Source organism: Drosophila biarmipes, chromosome 3L (assembly GCF_025231255.1).
Source record: "Drosophila biarmipes strain raj3 chromosome 3L, RU_DBia_V1.1, whole genome shotgun sequence".
Classification (NCBI taxonomy): Eukaryota; Metazoa; Arthropoda; class Insecta; order Diptera; family Drosophilidae; genus Drosophila; species Drosophila biarmipes.
This window is the reverse complement of record NC_066613.1, coordinates 24,129,172-24,148,186: the sequence shown is the minus strand read 5'-3', so window position 1 is coordinate 24,148,186 and position 19,015 is coordinate 24,129,172. Positions and strand designations below refer to the sequence as shown.

Below are 19,015 nucleotides of genomic sequence, written 5' to 3'. Positions count from 1 at the left end.
TCTGCTCTTTCCCATCTGCCGCTGCCCGTAGAATCTGCTCAGTCTTCGGTCTCCGGTCTTCAGTCTTCGGATCTTTGGTCAGTCTTGTTCGAAGTTCGCGGCGTTCGGTTGTTCCGCTGTTTGCAAGGCGGCGCGCGCGTTTTAGTTTTCCGCTTCTCCTGCGCTCGAATAATGTGCGAATAAAAACATATCTATGTAAATTAAGTTGGGCAAAAAACGAGGAGGAAAACAATAAATTTGGCACTTCAAAAAGCGAAAAAAACGAAAATAATCAGCCATAATTTAGCCAGAACATTTTTGACATTCAAAAACGCTTGGCGCTAGTTTTTCTGTGCTAAATTTATTGTTGTTGTCAAATGTTCGGTTCTGTGACGACCCTCAAATACAAAACAAAATGCTTAGCAAATAGAAATCGACACAAAATGCGGGCAAGAAATATTTTTCAAAAATATTCGGCGATTTGATGCATTGAAAGGCGTTTTTCTTCTGAGTCATGTGCACTTTTCCTTGCCTTTTCAGCGTACTATAACGGTCCACGCCCCAGAAAATTTCAATCAACGAATTTTCTTTCTCGTTTCTAATTTTTTTTTTGGACAACAACATGTGGATGGCCAGCATTTCCTCAATTGTGCTACTGTAAACTTTTATAAAAGGGAACCTGCTCTTCCCAATGTTGTTGTGCGCTGTTTTATTTTTAGCCAGCGCAAAGTACAATTAAAATAGTTTACATTACGCCAGCAACGGCGGCGACTATTAAAAATTGGGAGATACACCAAAAATTACCTAATAGAGGCAGCTGGGCGCACACGACGTATGCGTAATGTATTCAAAAATATATATGGAAGAATCCATGAAAGATGACGGACTGACTGACGACTCCTGCCAATGCAATTGGCACATGTTACAGATCTGACGCACATCCGAGCGCTTTACCGCTGGTACATAGTATCTGTATCTGTAGCTTCCGAGTATCTGGGCTAGAACAACAGTTTAGCTTTGCGAAAATTACTCAATAGCTTGTTGTTTTAAAAATAAACGCGAATCGAGCATTGTCTTTGGGTTTTCTTCTGGGGGGGCAGCGGGGTCTTCAACGAGACTAGCACACGCATCAAAGGCAATTTTCTCAGGCTCAATATGCAAAAAGTACACACGGTTCTCTCGCCTGTATAGCTCTATATATATAGCCACTATGCCATAACAAACAGGCGTTGGAGCGACAGGGAGAGCGCGAGTATGAAGTCATAGTGATCGCGGCGGGCAAAAAGAATTCTCCTATTCGAAAATCTACCGATTCGCAGCGGTTCTCAGACGATCGCCGGCGTTGATAGCGTTCGCAACGAAATCGAAACGAATCCCCTGGCTGCCCTAACTAACCCGACAAATTTTGTACTTACAAAGACGCAACGCGAGTGACTCGTTCTAATAGTTCCACTTTCGAGCAGAGTTCAAAATGCCAAGCACGCGAAACAAGCAGGGGAAATAAGCCAAACAAAAATACGAGAAAAACTAAACGACAGAGATTACAAACGCCCACGCAAAACACACAAAACTACAAGCACTCAATTCTCGAAAGTTAGTAGAAAATAGCAAAGAAAAAAGGAAAGCAACCATGGAACGCCGCCAAGCCCTAGACTCATCGATGTCTTCGCTCTACTCGGTCGCCTCCTCCTCGAACCCCAATCCCCGCCAGCCGCCGAGCAGCCAACTCCAGACGCAGCAGTCGCAGCAATCTCAGCAGTCCCAGCTAGACGCCTTCAATTATTCAGCAACAATGTCATCATCGTCGCCGACTCCGAGCCAGGCCATGTCCACAGCCATGTCCACGTGCACGGGCACGGGAACGGGCCTGGGATCGGGCACCACCCACACCACACCGTCCACCTCCCTCAGAGCCACCACCATCGGCACCGTGGTCGTCCGCTGCGGACCCATCCAGCTGGTGATAGCGCTCCTACAAGTGAGTTGTACTCTTGTATTCAGCAAAAAACCAAAAAGTAAAGCCAGACTGAAAACGACACCAAACAAAACACACGGCGGGACAAAAAGGCCAAGAAATGGGAAACAAACATGCAGAAACATTTATCTAGATACGGGAGAAGTGTTCGGAGAAAGCTCTTGAAGTGCGCGAAATTTATGCGGAAGGCGATCTGGGAGGACTTGGAAAGAGATTTGGGACATGGCACTGGGAGATCTTGAATAAATCATAAATCTTAGAAACCGGGAATCACTTCGTTAGAGGGTAGTTTGGCTGTAAACATGGTGCAGGCTGACATTTATATTGCTCGGGGAATAAGTTCTGTGAATTTCAGTAAACATTTTTAGCAATATAAAGCCTGAAATATACTTAAAATCTCTGGCAGAAAGATAAACCTATCCTCGACCTATATTTAATATAGGTTTGGCATAAATATTGACGTCAAGCTGCACATCAATTAAGTCTGTCAAACACAAATTGACCTTTCTCCAAGGCAAATGAGGTAATCATCTGAATGACGGCATAATTGTACCTGTGCTAATAATGATGAAACATTAAGGGGAATTATTCATTTATTATTTTGAATTTCGAGTAATATATTTTGTGACATAACACAACATTTTCAAACTTCTATCAATCAAATAACTTCAAAACAACAGCCTTTGCAGCCTCTGTCATTCGTTAAAAAAATATAGAGACTTCCAATCTTAATTGATAAATGCCTATAATTATCCAATAGTCGTTACCTCCATCGCACTATGTGGTCGAGCGCCACCCCCTCCAGATCTATGCCACTTTGGCACTGAAAAATTCATGGGCTTCTAATGCCCAAAACTGGTTTACGCTTTTCGATTGTTTAAACTTTAAACCGGCTTCCAACAATTTCCGCGCCAATTAGCACGCCGAACAACGAAAGCAAAAGTTGCTGATAGCGGTTATAAATATTTGAAAAGCGGCAGCAGTAGGAAAACAAACGCCACAAAAAGGTTCAAGGTTGTCTGACATCAGAACGAGATACAAGGCGCAAAGAGCCAACTAAACGTGACAAAAAGAAATGTATCTGCCAGATACTTTCGACAATTAGGCGCAGCTGCTACCTGTCTGGGCTTCATTTGGGGCTGCCCGAATCGGTTTCTCAAGAGAGAAACTTTATTTGGGTCTTCTCTGCGGAATAGACCCCCTTTCTGGCCCCCTGACCAACTGATTCGAACTTGGAGCTGCGACTTGAACTTGAGATTGAGCAGCCTTGCCGATGAAGCGCTACAAGTTTCTTGCCCCGCCGAAGCGAAAAAAACACAGCGAACATTCAATAATTATAGCCAGAGCATCGGTCTATATGGTTTTTGGGGTGCGGGGAATTTACCCCCTGCTTTTTGCCCCAACTTTTCTGCTCATTCAACCTGCGGTCCATTGAAATTTCGGTGTGCCACTTTGTGCCAATTTTTTCTCTCCCCACCGGAATAATAATTTTTGCTTCACTTGCCAGCCGAGACTCAGGGGGCTCCATGTGTTAAACATTTAATTTGATTTGCCACTTTTTTCACCCCCACTTCTTGATTCCGAAAATTATGCAAAAACATTCTACTTGCGAGCCTTTCAACACGTTTCGGTTCTAATACACGCTCGTGTTTCCATGAATCGAAAACTCAGCGACCCCAAAAATACACAGATTTCTTTAAATTTCCGCTGGCAGGCTGGAAACAAAATTGATTTTTCTGGATCGAAAAACTAAAATGTTGCTTACCTGTCCTTGTTTTTGTTGCTACACTCGAACTGGTCCCAAAAAATGCTGTTGAAAATAAACAAGAGCGTCGATTCGATTTCTCTCACGGCTTCGGTTCTCTCAGGTAAACAAATTAGCAACCGAACGGAGCCAAAAAAAAGCTGAAATAAGAACAACAAAAGAGTACAAATAAATACAATATTCCACAATAAAACCTGGCAGATGTACAACAAAAGCCCGAGAAAATAACGAAACAAATGTATGAGCTAAAAAGTGTTCGATGAGCTCAGCACTGTATGGTATTATTGTTATAAATTCCACGTGGGCGGTGGGCGATATTTTTTCGAGGGGGGAAACGGACGTCGGAAGTTCCTTAAACTTTATGGTTTAGCATAAGATTAAAGAAACAATAAGTTGGCAGCAGAACCCTCTTCGTCCCCCGGCTGTATGCATAAAACTATGCAAATATGTCAAAAGTTTCCTTCCTTTCTGGGTGTATTTTTCGAAACAGCAGCAGAAAATTCTTTCAGTTAGTTTTTCTCGGCACTGAGAAAAATCGGATTTATTCTTTATCAAATGTGATGATATAATATGCTTTTAAAATTATAGCTTTGTCTCATAAAATATTTTTCAGTATATATATATTTATTTTTAAATTAAAGTAATTATTTATGTTATAATTATATCCATTTTTCCCAGTGCCCCAACTCCAACTGCCAAACAAAGTTGAGTTATTAAGATTTCGAATGTTAAGTGCTGGCAGGGAGTATGAGTATCTGCAAAGTTTCTCGTGGCACAATGCGATTTAGTGGTGACTATCTGAATGACATTTATTTGCCTGTGAAAAATAGTTGTAAAGATGTTCCGTTGAAAGCAGTGCTCAAGACATGTGGTAGGTTCCACAAAGACTAAGGGAGTGCCCATCACACATTGTCTGTTAGCAAAGCGTTTAATTGGAACTTTATCTCCCTGGGCAACCCAGCTCATCTTATAGTAAAATCGCCCTGACATGATTTACATAGCCGCCCCTCACTTTGGCATGGGGCCCCACCCAGAGATAATTATCCCGGACCAGACCATCGAACTTCTTGGCCATCCGGGCATCAATCTCAATGGATGATTCGGCTGTGGCTCTGACGCAAATTTCGATTACAATGTTTGTTGGTTGATGCAACTCGAAAATATTTACAAGTGTTTGAAAAGAGGGGGAAAATGTTTTGGGCCTGGTTACAAAATGTATCGTTTTATGTGTCTGTTCTGCTGGCTCTGAAAATGAAAAATTAACTTCAAGGCAATTAAAAGGCCGCAATAAACTGGCAGGAGGAACTTCAAAGGCAGAAGATTTACATATTTGTTTAGCTAGACTCACTCTCTAAATAAATAGATTTTCCGTGTAAATGCCAAGCAAGCCGCGAATGCTGAAGATCTCTTTTAATTGAATCTAATGCGCGAGACTAATTTGGGTCTCTGGTTTGGCCATAATGAAGCAATTGGGGCGCGACGGACGACCTGGATTTCGGATGTTGGATTTCAGTTTGCAGATCTTGGTCCGAGATTTGCTCTGATTTGCACACGAAAAGGCCCCAGCCGCGGAAAACTCTAATTGAATTTATGGCAGTTTCATTTGTAAAATCGCGGCTTTTCACTCATAAATTGGCCAGACATATGAGCATGTAATTATGCCCGGCACTGTGCGAGTTGTGTGCCATTGCCTTGGGCCTTTTGGCGTGGGTGAAACGCTGCAGCTGCGCACCGTCTAATGGGGGAGGGAGATGGCACTCGGTGCGGCGAAAGAGACGGGCGATAGAAAGCCGCGCCGAGGCTCAAGAGAAAGAAATGTTTACGACGCTTGGCAGGCACATAAATTTACGCATGAAAAGCTTGCGCATTCCGCCCGCTCTCCAAAGACTCGCCAAGATCCGCGGGATCGCGTTTTGCCAGAAACTGTGACTTCAGCCCGGATCTGCCATCAGGTCACGTGGTGGTGATTTGTCACTGGTATTTATGGTTTTTCGGTTCGAGGCAAGCAGCAAGGGCGTGGATGTCACTTTCTAGGCTGTTCACGTCAGATCTAAAAAATGCTCTTAGATTAATCACAGTTGGGGATGAGTCACCGTCATTAGTAAAATGTCGTGACTTAAAAGAATTATTAAAAAATTTTATATTTGCTCTTATGTTTTCCCCAAAATTCAATGTTTTTGTTTTGGAAACCATTTTCTTTTATTCTATATATGATTGAAAATGTACCAAATATTATATAGATTTGATTTTACTATTTTAATCTTTTCCAAAATTTTAATCTTTTCAAGATTTTTTATAATGGTTACATCAGACACATCCTATTCCTCAAAGATTATATTTACTCCCACTTTTATGCATTTATTATTATTATTGGCCACTAAATTATATAAAATGTTTTGATCCAAGTAAAGACAACCATAAAGGATGTCCTAAGACCACTGCCAAGGCTGGCATACGCAAATAATTTCAGGCAGTGATTTCGACGCGGCCACTTCTTCATCCATCCGATGGCGTGTCACGGGGAATAGGCCGTAAATCTTATCAGTAATTGAAAAATTCCAGCCCTAACTGACAGTATCCAACACCAAGAGCTGGCGGTGAGTGTCGTCGGCGTTTTCGAGCGCTAAAAATAATGTATTCTATGCGCAGACGCATCGCCTGTCTCCTTGCCTTTTGAGTTTGTCTCTGGCCTCGGGACTCTGATGTGGCTCTGAGGATCGCATGGGGGCAAAGGGGTCCGAGATCCACTCGAAAGCCGGCTGGGGATATGCTGTCTATCGGTGGATTTAGTGCAGCTGCTACTTAGCGCAACTGACAAAACAGTTTGGCACGCACTGATTGATAAGCGAGGAAAGCGGTCTTGGAAAATGTAATATAAGAAAATGCAAGGAAAAGGAGGAGGAGCTCACCAGTCGGGCGTAATTTGCCACGCCAAATTATACAGTGGCCTCTCCCTAAAAGTTTTTAATCAGTTGAACCAAAAATGTTACATTCAGACGCCTTTTTGAAACTTTACCATAACAGCTTTATACAATGAATTAAATAGTGAGCATATTTTACATAAGTTGTTCTAAGAATATAGATGAATCTCTTTATGGATTAAACAAATTATAATTTATTCCCTCAAAACCCCATATAATATGAATGGCTGATTTAACATAATGATCACATAAGCCTTATTTTAATTTGTTTATAAAAGTTGTTAATAATTTTGTCATAGAATGTATAACTTAGCCAGCCAGGATCGATAGGGAATAAATAATTTAAAATTTGCTCAAGAGCTTTTTTACCCATTTATTATCCCATTATCGCTTTTAATCGCCATGTTAAATGGGAAATTCTCAATCTCCACAAACACAACCACCTCTCGGGATAGTTGCTTAACAAATACCCTGTAATTTCCGCTTCCCGGGGGTCCACTGTGGCGCATCCAGCTGCTGTAATTGCCGGAGTGGAAGCGACAGCTCGGCGGTTTTCGAGTTAGAGACGCGAAATATATTGCATGTTTACATGGCAACTGATAGTCGCCGATAAACGTTCAATGAAAGTCGCGCATTGCAGGCGACTCCTGCTGATGTTGCTGCTGCAACTTCACCGGCAACCGATGTTGCCGCTGCGGCGCTGCAGATGCTGCAGATGGGCGATGCGAGCCGAGAGCCCCGAGTCGTGGCCAACAATTTGTAGAAACAATTATAGAAATTATCTTTTTGCTGGCTGCGAATTAAATTGAAATTTAAATTGCATTCGATGGCAGCAACAAGATTGCCCAATACGTGTACTCATAATTTTTTTCGGCCGGCCTGGGAAAGTGCGACCTACAAACAAAAACCTGAAAATTGTTTTATGTGCGATGGGTATTTATAGAACCCAAAAGTCTGACATCACTCGGGCGGCTTGCCGATGATCGAGGCGAGAGGCGAAACCTCTGCTAAATAGCAGAATGCTTTTTGTTATTTTTTGTTTTATGACAAAACCAAGTTAAGTTTAATGGAGGCACAGAGCAAACGCGTCAGAGCGTGCTAGCCACACGGAAAAAAAGGTAAATTCAGTAAATTCATTTGCATATGGGTATATTTGTACAATACCTTAATGCTGTTTGCTCTCTATCAAATGGCTCACACACACGAATGTTGCTGCGGTTCTTTATTGGCCTGTTTATACAAACTTTTTATGGCCCCGGTGGCCTATGTTTGATCAGGAGCAAAACACACAGGCACACGAGCGTTTGATTTATGTCGCTTTAATTAGCCAATTTCAATTTGTATTCAATTAGCTCACCTTTATTGGAGCAATCGCACGGCCACAAAATGAAATTGTCGCAAAAAGACACACATGTGATGCGAAAATGTACCTAAATTGCATATTAATGGGCGGATGAGTGGATTTTGGTTTTGGGTCAAGGCTGGCTGGTGAACTTTTGCCAGAAAAGAGCACAAAATATACATATAAAAATAGGCAAGGCTTTATATTTCCATTTCTCTTGTAAACACTTGTGATTAACTTGTCGTCCTACCATGGAGTTACAAAGTTCCTAGCCAATTTGCTATTTAACTCCAACTATTTTGTGCAATTTATCTTGAAAAGGATGCTATAACAGCACCTTTCATCTGGCAATCTGGTAAATAAATCAGGTAAAACAAGCCAACGCCTCCGCAAATTGCGATTCCCAATTAAATCGGCGATCGTTGTCCGGGATTACGTATACGTAGCCAATGGCCGTAATGAAAGAGCGGTGCGGTCCGGCGCTCTATAAAAATGCGCAATGATTTCACACAAAACGATAACAGAGCAGCAAAAGCAACAGCGTCCACAGCGCCGAGGTAATTTCATATCGAAATCGTGTTCTATTCGCTGCCGCAAAGTATTAATTTAAAAGCCAAAAACGTGTTTCACGCTAAGCGCCTCAAAGTGGACGATTGTAGCCCCTCCTCGTCATCCTCCCTCTGCAGATCATTCTATCCGGCTTTGGTAGAGCTCGGTGTACTCTTTGTCAAGGGTTCTGTAATAATATACTTATAACAGAATCATAAATGCAGAATTAATCATGCGTTTGAAGAATAAAGTTAGAAAATATATTATAAACATCAAACTATCATACTCTATATGATACATCCTTTGGGATCATTAATCATCGGGATATTAGATATGCTATTATGTTGAGGGAAGTGGGTGGAAATGAGGTGAGACAGTTGGTACCTTGAGGTAAAAATCTTACGATGCGATCCTTAAAACATTGTAAAAGTAAGGTCTGCATGGTAATGTTCTATAAATTTCTCAAAGGTGTCTATATGAGTATAACACTCACAGTCGGAAAGAGTATTTCGTTCTTCGGTTCTCCCTCCCTGCATTCCTTTCCTGGGTGTTATTGTTTTGAACCGCCGATGGGGCTTTTGGCATTATATCATCGCCGTCTGTGCCGGGTCTTTGGGCTGGAGAGGGGCACAAAGCGAACCCAAATCCTCCCACTCCCACTTGGCCACGATCTTGGAGCACTTCCGCCATTCGGACCCCTACACTAATGCCAGGCGAAGACGCTTCTAAATGTCCGAATGCATATTACGAGTCTTAACGGCTCGGTGCGTGTTGGTGAGCCTCTTGAAATACGATTCAATTTCGCAATGAGTGACGTATGCTTGGGGGGAGGGGCAGTAGTGAGGCGCCCGTCCATATGCATAATGGTTTATTTTATGCTATATACGTTCGCTTAGTTATGGTCGGCCTGCTTATAGTGATGTCATACCATTTATGGTTCATATTTCAGTTAGGCGGCGTGATTACTCCCCCCTCAGCCAGCCCGTTACACTTTAAAATTTATTCAGATTTTCGAGAATCGCTGGTTTATATGGACACATGTGTATTGAAAACTCACTCACGTCGCATTGAGTCAGTGACTTCGACTGGTTTTTTTATCGCTTTACATCGTCGCCAGTGGGGCACACAATTTAATTTAATAGCCGGGCTATTAATTTGTATTGTAATTGATTAATGGCAGTCGCAGATCAAGCTGGAAACCCTTGGAGCAACTGAATTGGAAATCTACAGGGCAACTTGTGTGGCAAGATTTATTTTAAGGTTTATGGGAAAATAGAAAAAGTTGTATAGAGTTGGAAAGCTTTATATAATTCTCAGTCTAGAAAACCCTTCTTCAGATTTGTGTTCAATAGCTCTCATCGATCTTATTACTCCGGTTACTTTACAGTAAGGGCTTTTCTATTTACCGAGGTTCGACTGTCAACATTTTCGTTGAACAAATTAACGCCCACGCAGCCTTCCCTAAACACAAAACACAACCAGTGGCATGCGTGAAGAAGTCGTTTGTGAGCCATCAGGCCTCAGAGTTCCCCATGGTTCGCCCTGGCATGTGGCACTTTTCCTCGCCTCCGACTCCAGCTGCAGCTCCATCGACACATGCTCATCCCAACAGGAAAAGCTAACGGATGCCATTACCATAAACAGCCGATGCTGACCTTCATTGCAATCAAACAGAGCTGAGGTTGTGGTGCCACTTCTGCAACTTCTGCAGCTTCGGCTTCTGCGGAGGCAGCTTCTGGTGGTGCTACCAAAATTAGAAGCTAGATATTGTGCTTCGGGAGCAGGTTTGCCATTCCCCCGCCGCACGAGATCAGCGCACACGTCTCTCCTGGCCTCCGATGTCAACTGCGAGCCGCATGAATGGGATCGCAGCCAGCCGCTGGGATCCCAGGAACTCGGGAGCCCAGGAGGAACGTGACTGGAACGGATCTGGGGACAGGCCGAAGAATGCCTCCGACCCTTGTGGGAGAAACTCTTTGGATTGCTCGGGTCCTATGCGATATCCCTGGGAAATGCGAAAACAACCAAATGGAATGTGGGTGATCTAAAAGTATTCAATAACTAATCGATCTTGCTGTTAGTTCTTACAAGAAGATGGGTAAGCCATTTGAGTAAAGTTAAAAGGGAGAGTCTTATTGATATTTAACAGAGCTTATGCAAGGTAAAAGCTGATAAATATGATACATCCTATCATCTTTTAAGATCCCAAACCATCAACCATTCTTTAATAACACCCTCGTATCTTCCAGAGTCCTGAGAAGATCTACATCAAAGTGGTAGAGCTAGAGCCAAAGATCACAGCCCTCGGCGAGAACCTGGATGAATCGGTGCGCATGCAGAGGGAGCACGATGAGACCCTGCGAAATCTACAGGTGAGTCCATGAAAATAGTGAAAGAGAAACCCCTTTATTACTGTGTAAAACCCCTTTTTCAGAGCCTGCCTGGACCCATGGATGAGTTCGTCCAGAAGGCGGACAAGCTGCTGGCCAGCAAGCGGATCAGTTCGGAACTGGTCAACGCCATGGCCGACACGCTGAACATTATCTGGCAGGATATCCTGAACCTCCTGCAGGACCGTCAGCACCTTCTGATCCTCTGCACACAGTTCCACGACAAGATGACGCAGTGCTTCCGGAAGATGGACCAACTGGAATTGGCCTGCGAGGAGACTCTGCATCCGCCGGACGTGCCCCGTGTCCAGGAGTTCCTTAACAGATTCAAACAACTGAGGATCGACATGCTCACCGGTGTGATGGCCGCTCTAAAGGATGGAAACGAACTGCTGGCCCAGCTGGAGGAGCTGGAGAAGCTGGAGACCCTGGACACAAGACCGGAGCACATCAAACGCGACGCCACGCGGGCTGTTCATCAGGTTCAGCAGTGGCTGGAGGCCCTGCACGATCGCAGGAACTCCCTGGAGCTGGCCTGGCAGACGAGGAAGACCCAAATGGAGCAGTGCCTGGCATTGGCCTTGCTGGGCAGAGAACTAGTCGATCTGGAGGCAGCCCTGCAACAGGCCAGGATGGAGCTGAACACCATGTACAGTTTGGGTGAATGCGAGCACACGGCCAACGAGATGCTCACCAAGTACAGGGAGTGGAAGCAACAGGCTCTGCTCCTCCGGGATCGAGCGCTCAAGATCACCAGGGCCAAGGAGAAGGTGCAGTCCGCTGGTCACTTCACCGAGGACGAGGCATGTGCTCGTGCCTATGCCGTACTGAGTGGCTGCACGGAGCACCTGGATCTGGTGGATCAGCGAGAACACTGGCTGCACCAATCGCGGGAGTTCTTCGCCAAGGCCGAGCACACATTGAGTGTCCTGGAGAAACTGGAACTGGAGCTCACGAGTGTAAAACTGCCACCGCATTCCCCAGAGAGCTATGCCATGTACTCCAAGGTGGATCGAGATGTTCGCAGCTTCACCGAGGAACCTTTGCGTTTGGGTTACGGCATCCTCGACGAGGTGGGCAGGACTCAACCGGAGACGCAGGGTGTGAAGAGGGTCCTGGATGAGCTGGAGAACCGGAAGGTGTACATCCAGGGCATCTGCGCCAACAGCAGCGAGGATCAGCAGAAGGTGCAGCGGGCCTTGAGTGAATTCCTAACTCATCACAACGAGCTTTTGGCCTGGCTGAGAGCCTCTGGCCAACTGCAATTGCAGCAGAGCGTGGACATGGGCCGAAATCTGCAGCAGGCCAAGCAGTTCCTACTCCAGCACCACGAACTCATGCAGGATCTAGAGGTGCGTGGCTCTAAATTATCCTTGAGAAATATGAAATAATCCAGTTATTGTAGGAATAGTTAGGGCCATTTATTTTTATAAACATTATTGCATAAAGGAATGCTATGAAAATAGAAATGTATTATTTAAACCTTGAATCAAACTACCTATGAAAGGAAAATCTTTATAAAAATATGCTTGCTACACAAATTTTATCACCGAAATGCGTTATAAAGAATTTCTTTACATATGTTCTTCGATTCAGGTGAGTCAACTCTACCAACATTACACATTTATTTTGGGATTGATTCGATTACATAAAAATTGTAATAATTCCTGTATTATGATTAAGTATAGCCAATATAAAAAGTAGTCCCAAATTAATGACACAAAACCCATTGTTTACCCCGTAGATAAAAGGCGAGCTGATCAACCTGCTGCTGGAGTCCATCAAGGTCCATCTGGAGTCCCTGAGTCCCCAGGAGCGCTACGATGTGGACTCCAAGGCGGAGTCCCTGCACAAGCACTGGATCGAACTGAAGGACCTGGTGCTCAAGCGAGTGGATTACGTTTCCCTGCTGATAGATTTCTTTGAGCTGGCCAACGAGTTCTCCAGCCAACTGGACAACATGCAGCGCCAACTGCAGCAAACTCCCGACGAGCACAAGCTGCAATTCCTCCAGGCCACTTGGACGGGCATTGCGGCCACCTTCGGCGAACTGAAGACCCGAGGACAGCGATTCATCAACCTGAAAGTCTGTATCGGGGGAGCGAACTACTACACCATACTTACATACATAAGTTATTTAATCTAAGTTTTGGGGAATTTTCTAATGTCGGGGCGGCGCTGTTTGGTTATGCATGCTGCACTCTGTTTATGCTTCATCTATGCTCGCAAACTTTGCTTTTGGAACAACTAACTGCTGACAGCTGGCGCATTTGCACGCTGTCCATCAGCTCCCAGAAGCATTTTGCTGACGCCGCACAAGCAATCGCGAAAAAGTTGGGCCAGATAGGGCATTCTCAGGGTGGGAGTTGACGAACTGGGATGTACACTTGAGAAAAAGTTTCATTTATTTTTTGTTAATTTTTCACGTTATTTTAGATCATTTAAGTCAACTGGTAACCCTCCCACTTATAAATGTGTCTAAAAGTAGGCAGCAAATTATTTTAAATGCTCAATTACGAGGGTAACATTTTTTTTATATTCAAATACAAAATAAGAAAATGGTTGAGAAATTATAAAAGCTTTGAAAGCAATCCCAAAGGTATAAATACCTTACTACGATGGGACACAACTTTCCCCTGCATACTTTCAAGCGCATTTATATGTGATTTCAAAGCACAAAGTATTTTAAATACTTTTTCAAAACTTTCTTTAAAAAAAAACAATTTAAAACCTCAAGTGTATGCCAGTTTGCCATTCCCAGCGCTCCTCCTTGTATTTTTTGCAAGCCCGCTCAGGGCCTATAAATTATGAACAATATGATTTGGTTAGCCATAAACATGTACTCAAAACGACAACGTCATTTCACCCCATACGTGAACATAAAACCGGGAAGATGCGGCCAAACGGGTGCAAAAGAAATTTTTGAAATTAGAAATTTTGCTCTTCGCGGAGATTCTGCTGCGAGTCTTGTGCGTCGAGAGTTGTTGGCTCGACTCCATAAATAAAGAAAGCAATTTGCGCTGCCGGGCTATAGATAGGTTGTATGTGGCTGGTTGGTCGGCTCGGTCGGATCTGCCTGGCCTGGACTCGAGTAGCAGTGGCAGAAGGCGGCAGACCCTGGCCACAGTCAGTCACAGAAGCGTGCCACGCGCCGCCTTTTCTCGGAAAATCATTCCCTTTCTCGCGCGCGCGACACAGCAGAAAAAACCCGCACTAAAATACAGCAAAAGACGACCAAAAATCAAATGGAAATAAAAATAAAAATCATCTATTTTCCATGCTATTTTTAACGGCGCGCCGCGCAGATTGTGGATCCATATCTCGAGACCAAATCCTCGGCACAGGCGGTGCAAGAGACGCTGAACGACTTCAGTAAGCGGCAGGTCGACGTGACGAGCAGTTTGGAGAATTGGACAACGAGCATTGCGGAGAAGCGAGAAGTCGAATACCTACTCGAGAAAGTCATGAGCGACAATGAGGAGGTGAGTGCGGGGATCGGGAATCTCTGGGTTTAATTGCGTCTAGTCGGGATTTTATAGAGTGCCAAGTATATATATATTTAGACTTTCGCGTTTCCTTGAGGAGGTTTGTTTGAAATGCACTTTGAGCGAATTTCAAGTACAGACATATGCCAATTAGATATGAGAGACTAGATTTATGCATCTGCTTTAAAGATTTTGCATCAAAGAAGTTTTCAACTAATGAGTAGTGTAGTTAAGGCACTTGGAGATTGCAAATTTACAGCCCATTTCTCAGGATGGAACTCAAGTGTAAAATGTAAAATGTTATAGAAATGGCTATATTATTTAGATAAGAAATTAATTTCCAGAAATTTTACCCAATCCCTGAGCTTTTTCTTTAATAATCCTGACACATTTCGACCCCTCTCTAGACCGTGGCCAAGAGCACCCAGGTGGACACCCAGTTGTATCCCGTCTTCACCACCCAGAGCGTGGACTCCAAGCAGCTGCTGATCAGCACCCGCGAGAAGCTGACCCACGTGACCCAGGACATCGAGCGGGCCCAGGATGAGATCCAGCAGCGCATCCAGACGACGCTCAGCATCCAGACGAAGGACCAGCCGTCGCTGGCCAAGATCGAGCAGGTGATCAACAACCTGCGCATGCTGAAGGCCAAGCTGGATGGCATCAAGTACGACTACCGCACCCTGGTCGAGAGTGTGGTGCAGTTTCTGGAGAATATAGTGCAGCTGCGACGCGAGATCGACGACTACTTCGCCCGGCAGCAGAAGGAGCCCGCTTCCGGCGCAGATCGCAGCATTGCGGAGCACGAGAAATTCCGCGATCAGTGCATGGATAAATTTAGATCGCTAATCACACAATCCGAACTGCTGATCGATCGGGTGCGAGTGCTGGAGCCGCCGGGAGCCCGCGAAATCGACACCGATCGCATTCTGAAGCTGCTCGAGAACCTGCGCCTGCACTTCGAGTCGAACAGCAGCGCCCGCATGACGACGCTGGAGCGCCTGGAGAAGATCGAGCAGTTCCGCTCCGACCTGGAGGACATCGATCGCAGCCTGGACAGCGTGAGCCAGCAGCTGCACGAGATCAACAACCAGAGCGTCGACAGTCTGGCGGCGGCCAAGACCACGTCGCTGGCGTTCGAGTACTTTGAACGGACCATAGAGGTGAGTGAACTCCCGGCGATCGGTCTATTGAGGTGGGTTAGGATCGCTCGCACCGGCGATCCACGGCACTATTTATTTGAATTGGGTAAACATTTGGCCGCTAGGCGATGTAGTGCCGGGATTCTGTGGACTGTCGATTGAGAGTGACTGGAATCTTAAGCAGAACTTCAGTAGTTATGTCGATAAAACAAAGATAACCGGAACAAGAATTATTAATCGGAAGTGACATATAGAAATAATGGAGTGTTTGCATACCAGGAAACAGCATATATAGTTACTTCTTGTCTTAAGGAAATATATGATATTATGTCATTGTTATATTTTATATTTTGTATCCTATAGAGTCTGCCAAAACTACTACATTTCCTTGGCAAATATTTTTTTTTTCATATCCGCAATAACTTATTTGAGCGCAAATTTACATATTTTCTTTAATGATGACACCACACGACGCTGAACAGATCTCTCTTGATAGATTTCGCATGGACTTTTGATGGGCTAAAAATTATTGAATGATCTAATCCCATTCTAGTGTTCAATGCCCAGGCAATTGAAATCAACGCGCCATCAGCGACGCTGGGGCCAAACAGCCCACACGATTGAGGTAGCCTCAGGCACGGATATATAGACCATAGACCATAGCCATAGAATAGACACATAAATATAGAACCAATCGATCCCTGCATGGTCTTCGTATTTTTGCATCACTTCCCGCTTACCCTGTTGGGTGGCCACATCCAAAATACTACATCCAACTGGCAGCCCCACAACATTCATCAAATTTCCAAATGGGAAGCGAAACGACGCACTGCCGGGATGACATTTCGAAAATATCGCAACTTTCAAAATGTTGTCGCTGTCAACGGCGGACGATGGGCGATTCAGACAGACAGCGGCAGCTGTCGTTAGTTTGTAATTAAAAACTCTGGGCCAAATACATGAAATACAACTCAGAGATACGGATACAGCGAGCCGAAGCAGAAACAGAAACACATTCAGACCGCTTTTTAATGCACTTCTATTTGCTGTTGGGCATTTGCTGTTATAAATTGCTTCTGGCGTTCCGATTTTTATGACCAGCTAAGCCGAAAGGCGGGTGGAGATGGAAATGCACTAAGAGAAAAACACTTAAGATCAATATTTCACTTTAAAAATGATTATCCTCGGTAGCATCATTAGGAATTTCTATTTCTGCCTAATATTTTCATATCATATATATTTTTTTTGGATATTCAATGAGCTTTTAGCATTTTCTTCTGTGTAAGAGAACATTTTCCCGCTTGGCTGCACTCTGCCTAGACACACTGCGTTTTAGTTGCTGCCTAATGGGTTAATTTGCCGGCGATATATGTATATTTGTTGGCCGTCTCTAAAGATTACCACGTCACTTTTCCGTTCCACCCACATCGTGTAGCTGCTCGAGAAGCGGATCGAGAAGTTTACGGAGTCCACGAGCCAGCAGCTTCTGATAAGCAATCCCGAGAGCGAGCGGTACGTCAAGGACGAACTGCGCAAACTCAACGACAAGTGGCAGGGCTTCAAGGACCAGGTGAAGCAGAAGCGAAAGAGCCTCAACCAGGCTACCGAATTCTTCGAGGTGGTCGAAAAGGTGGGTAATTAAAGGCCCATTAATAATCTTTGATTGGTTCTAAAACTAATCCTTAATCTGACAATTTATCCTTAATTTATAGTCCCGAACATGATCCTTTAATACTTACCACCCATTAATGTTTCCCAGATCGACGCGGAGTACCGTGAGATTAGCTACTTCTACACCAGCGTATCCAACAAGGTTCCCTACCTCCGGGATTCCGTGGAGGCTGGCAACCTGGTCAACGACATCGAGAACTATGTGACCAGCAGGGAGGCAGCCCTGCGCTCCAAGCTGGACAGTGCCTCGCAATGTGCCCACGACATGAACAAGGTCTCGTCCCTGTACAACGATGTGATGAACATCTTCCAGTCCTTCATCAAGCTGAAGATGGACATCAATGTGGTGCAGGAGCGTCTGAAGCAGGAGCAGCGCCAGAAGGAACAGAGGGAGCGGGAGGCGCGGGATCAGGCGGAAAGGGAGAAGGTTCTTCGGGAGACGGAGGCCAAGGAGCGGTTGCTCAGGGAGGAGCATGCGCGCCTGGAGAACCAGCGCCAGCAGGCGGCCATCGAGCAGGCTCAAAGGGAACTGGCGGCCAGGGAGCTGGCTCTCAGGGAGCAGGCCGTCCGGGAGGAGGAGTCCAGATTGCAGGCGATACGGGAGCAAGCCACGCGGGAGCAACTGGCCAGGGAGCAGGCTGCCAGGGAGGAGGAGTTACGCATCCAATCCCTCAGAGATATAGCCCGACGTGAAGAGGAAGTGCGTCTGCAGAACAAGAGGGATGAGGAGATCCGCATCCGCAGGGAGGAGGAGGAGCGATCCCGCAGGGAGAACGAGTCCCGTTCGAAGCGAGAAGAGGAGGCCCGCATCCAGCGGGAGGAGATTACCAGGCTCCAGACCCTTCGCGATCAGGTGGATCAACAGCGCCTGGTGACCGAAAACATCCGCAAGGACATCCAGGTGAACTCCATTTTCACGGAGTTGCGCTACGCCTCTCCGCTCTTCGTTCGTCCCCTAAAAGATGCAGTGGCTCGCGAAGGAGATCGTTTGGTCCTCGAATGCGAGGTCACGGGTACTCCGGAGCCCTCTGTCGAGTGGTTCAAGGATGGCATCAGCATCCAGAACAATTCCGATTACAAGACCACCTTCGACAAGGGAATCTGCCGACTGGTGATCGAGGAGACCTTTGCCGCCGACTCGGCACGTTTCAGTTGCCGTGCCTCGAATCTGGTGGGAACTTGCGATACGAATGCCACACTATCCGTTCGGGAAAATGCCGCAGAGGTCCAGTTGGTGCCCCCAAGAATCCTGATGTTCCTGGAGAGCGGCAAGGCCACCGAGGGCAGTTCCTTCCAGTTCGCTTGTGTGGTGGCCGGAGTTCCTTTGCCCACGGTCCAGTGGTTCAAGAACGACAAGTGCATCGATGATGCGCCCGATTATGTGATCAGCTACAATAATGGTGAGGCCACTTTGAAGTTCGAGGAGGTCTTCTTGGAGGATGATGCGGTGTACACCTGCAGCGCCTCAAATCCCGCGGGAATAGAACACTGTTCCGCTTCTCTCATTGTGGAACGTAAGTGGACTGCATTTTTTATATATGGACATGGTCTATTTAAAACGTTTTTAGTTCCTCTTATAAAATCAAACTAAATTGTAATTTATTATCTTATTTTATGTGTTCCTCTCATTTTAGCTCTGGAACCAACTGAATTGCCCAGCTTCAAGGTTCCCCTCTCGAATGCCATGGCTCGAGTGGGTCAGAAGATCAAACTGGAGGCCATTGTGAGTGGCATTCCCAGGCCAGAAGTCTATTGGCTGCACAACGGCAAGCCCTTCCAGCCGCGGGATTCCAAGG

At 45.3% G+C, this 19,015-nt stretch overlaps 1 protein-coding gene across 10 annotated transcripts in view; it reads left to right on the top strand.

Moving 5' to 3' along the window:
• The first annotated feature begins 77 nt into the window (after nucleotides 1–77).
• LOC108034875 (titin) overlaps nucleotides 78–19,015 on the top strand; it is a 36,480-nt gene continuing 17,542 nt past the window's right edge. For 5 of the 10 annotated variants that reach the window (XM_017110078.3, XM_017110076.3, XM_044095183.2 and 2 more), the window contains exons 1-9: nucleotides 1,302–1,957; nucleotides 10,781–10,903; nucleotides 10,966–12,273; nucleotides 12,666–13,007; nucleotides 14,227–14,403; nucleotides 14,814–15,569; nucleotides 16,984–17,178; nucleotides 17,308–18,733; nucleotides 18,854–19,014. In XM_017110078.3, coding sequence (XP_016965567.1) covers nucleotides 1,610–1,957; nucleotides 10,781–10,903; nucleotides 10,966–12,273; nucleotides 12,666–13,007; nucleotides 14,227–14,403; nucleotides 14,814–15,569; nucleotides 16,984–17,178; nucleotides 17,308–18,733; nucleotides 18,854–19,014 — 4,836 coding nt within the window. In that variant the 5' untranslated portion in view covers nucleotides 1,302–1,609. Of the gene's footprint in view, nucleotides 196–1,300; nucleotides 1,958–10,780; nucleotides 10,904–10,965; nucleotides 12,274–12,665; nucleotides 13,008–14,226; nucleotides 14,404–14,813; nucleotides 15,570–16,983; nucleotides 17,179–17,307; nucleotides 18,734–18,853; nucleotide 19,015 lie in introns of those variants that run through there. The other 5 variants (XM_017110079.3, XM_017110075.3, XM_044095182.2 and 2 more) reach the window with 3 other exon arrangements.